This window comes from Trichinella spiralis, assembly GCF_000181795.1.
Source record: "Trichinella spiralis strain ISS 195 chromosome Unknown Scfld5604, whole genome shotgun sequence".
In the NCBI taxonomy this organism is placed as follows: domain Eukaryota; kingdom Metazoa; phylum Nematoda; class Enoplea; order Trichinellida; family Trichinellidae; genus Trichinella; species Trichinella spiralis.
Window position 1 is genome coordinate 3,797 of NW_003532543.1, and position 2,266 is coordinate 6,062.

At 31.0% G+C, this 2,266-nt stretch overlaps 1 protein-coding gene across 1 annotated transcript; it reads right to left on the reverse strand.

Annotated features, from left to right (window-relative positions):
- Positions 1-144: 144 nt before the first annotated feature.
- On the reverse strand, positions 145-1,698 carry Tsp_12553 (E3 SUMO-protein ligase PIAS4). Its single transcript, XM_003366681.1, has 4 exons — positions 1,599-1,698; positions 1,118-1,251; positions 929-1,075; positions 145-309 (listed from the first exon to the last, which is right to left on the reverse strand). The coding sequence occupies exons 1-4, from the start codon at positions 1,696-1,698 to the stop codon at positions 145-147; spliced, it is 546 nt and encodes a 181-aa protein (XP_003366729.1).
- Between the last annotated feature and the right edge of the window lie 568 nt (positions 1,699-2,266).

Below are 2,266 nucleotides of genomic sequence, written 5' to 3' on the forward strand. Positions count from 1 at the left end.
TTGCCATCGATGTCAATGTCACAGCTACAGCATCCCGGGACGCTTTGTTCATCAGTTCCATGTAAAAACTTGAAGAAAAACGAAACAAAACAAAAAAATATTATTTAATAATGAAAAAAATAATCATTTGCAAAAATGAGATAATTACGCATCCAAGTGAACGTTCTCAAATGGCATCGGTATTCGGCATATTGGACACAGCCAATCCGCCTTGTCGTAGTAAAATTCCAAAAACGCCATACCGTCAAAGCAGTCCAAATGAATACAGTTATGCGATCGACACGGATATTCAAGCCGTTGTTTGGACAACTAAAATTATGTAAATATTGTATGAAAAAACATTTTTTTTCAATATAAATAAAAAACACTTGCCGGACAAATCAAAGACAAACGTTCGGATGTCAGCATCAATCCATCATCTTCTACACCCATGCTTCGACGCACTACAAATACAAAATACAAACAACTGAAAAAACAGTCAAATGTGGAACTTTAATCACATTTTATTTTAAATCCATTCACTGAAAAAAAATATGTTGAAATTCAAATTTTCCAAAAAAAAATCAAATCACTGTTCAATAATTGTTACTTGAATTATCTTTTCACAAGAGCAATAATAAAAAAAAATAAAACACAACAAAACACATTCTTTTCTTCGGGGTTGTTGTTTCTTTTTTTTGAAATGATAATATCATCACAGTTTACTGTAAACTCGTGTAAATAAAATGCTTACGCAAAGATAAGAATCGTTCTTTGGCAAAATAATTTCTTTCGAGAAGTATTCTTTTCATTTCTTTCAGGGAAAGCATGCGTACAAAGTCGATTGCAGCAGAACAGCGCTAAACGATGAAAAAAATAATAGTTTTTTTCTTTTCTATACATGAATATATATATATATATATATATAAACACGTATATATAAGCTTACTATTTGAGTAGAATCATACGCCGGATAAAATATGAGCACTTCTTGTGCAATAACATCACCATGTTCACGGATGACATAAGGCAGTAGATTGATCGGATGCGCTTCTCTTCCAATTATAGCTCCGGTTTTGGAACAGATCTTTGGATGCTGAATTAATTCGACGATTACAAAACCAATTCACATAAATACCAACAATTGGACATACAAATGCAGGCACTTCTCGCCCGTTGCAGAGAATTCTGAGGTCTTTGGGAAAGTCTTCAATACCGACCATGGGGCCGATGAAGTGAAGATGAATTTCAAAATTGTGCGCTTTCCCAGCCCTGAAGAGATCCGCTTTGAAACAATTCAAAAATAAACATCAAATAATTAAAACAGTCTACATTATTTGCAAAATCCGAGGAGTCAATTTGAAGTTCATTCGAGTGAAGTAGGATTCGCTAGTCGGGTAACAACTGTATATTAAATTTTCTAAAAACGCAACGTTACATTAAAATTTTATAAATTTTCTTATTTTCAAATCATTCGCTCAACATTTTTTATTCAACATCAAATAAAACACTCATGCTATTCATACTTTGCGCATAAAATTCTAAAAACAATTAAGCTGAAATGATCAACAAAAAGCAGCTTTTCGTGCAACTATTCAACAAAAAAGAAAACATCTTACCAAATGGTCTGAGCGGAACCAATGATTGCTCCAAAATATATCTTGGATAAATTTTACTGCGATATTCTTTCTGTATTTGCTGCTTATTTTCCAAGTCCATCTAAACAAAAAAATTTTCACCAATTAATAAACTGAAAATTGTAATGTTATCCAAGTAATAGCGAAAAATTTACCTTCAAATAAACGTTCAACAGATTAGCTCAATGTAGGGAAAACAAAAGCTTACAAAAATAAACATGCAACTGAAATGTGTGACAAAATAATGCAAACAATTATTGTAATCTAAAAAAAATTCTAATACAACTAACTTTATATCAAAAACAACAAATAGTAATCATTAGAAACAGTAGACAACAGTGATTAAATAAAAAGCATCTTTATGCATACTTTATAACAATCAAAGATTCATTGAAATTATTTACAGAATTAGAAAAATGCCAGTTCAACCTGCACTAATTAAATCGATCAATCGGCAATGTTCATTTCAAACTTCACATCACTGTGAATTTCAAAAGAGAATTAATTATAATTGTAATTTTTCAAAATTACGTAAAATGAAAAAACCTATTCAGAAAAAAAATCATATTCTGCCTCAACATTAAAGTTCGACGAGAGAAACACTATCGGAAAGATTAATTAGACCAAATTGAACGGAAATCAAAACACTT

Coding starts and splice junctions, on each gene's coding strand:
- Tsp_12553 (XM_003366681.1), bottom strand. CDS start 1,698: ATGGACTTGGAAAATAAGCAGCAAATACAGAAAGAATATCGCAGTAAA. Junction 1,252..1,598: donor GGTTCCGCTCAGACCATTTG/GTAAGATGTTTT, acceptor GGATCTCTTCAG/GGCTGGGAAAGCGCACAATT. Junction 1,076..1,117: donor ATTTGTATGTCCAATTGTTG/GTATTTATGTGA, acceptor GAATTAATTCAG/CATCCAAAGATCTGTTCCAA.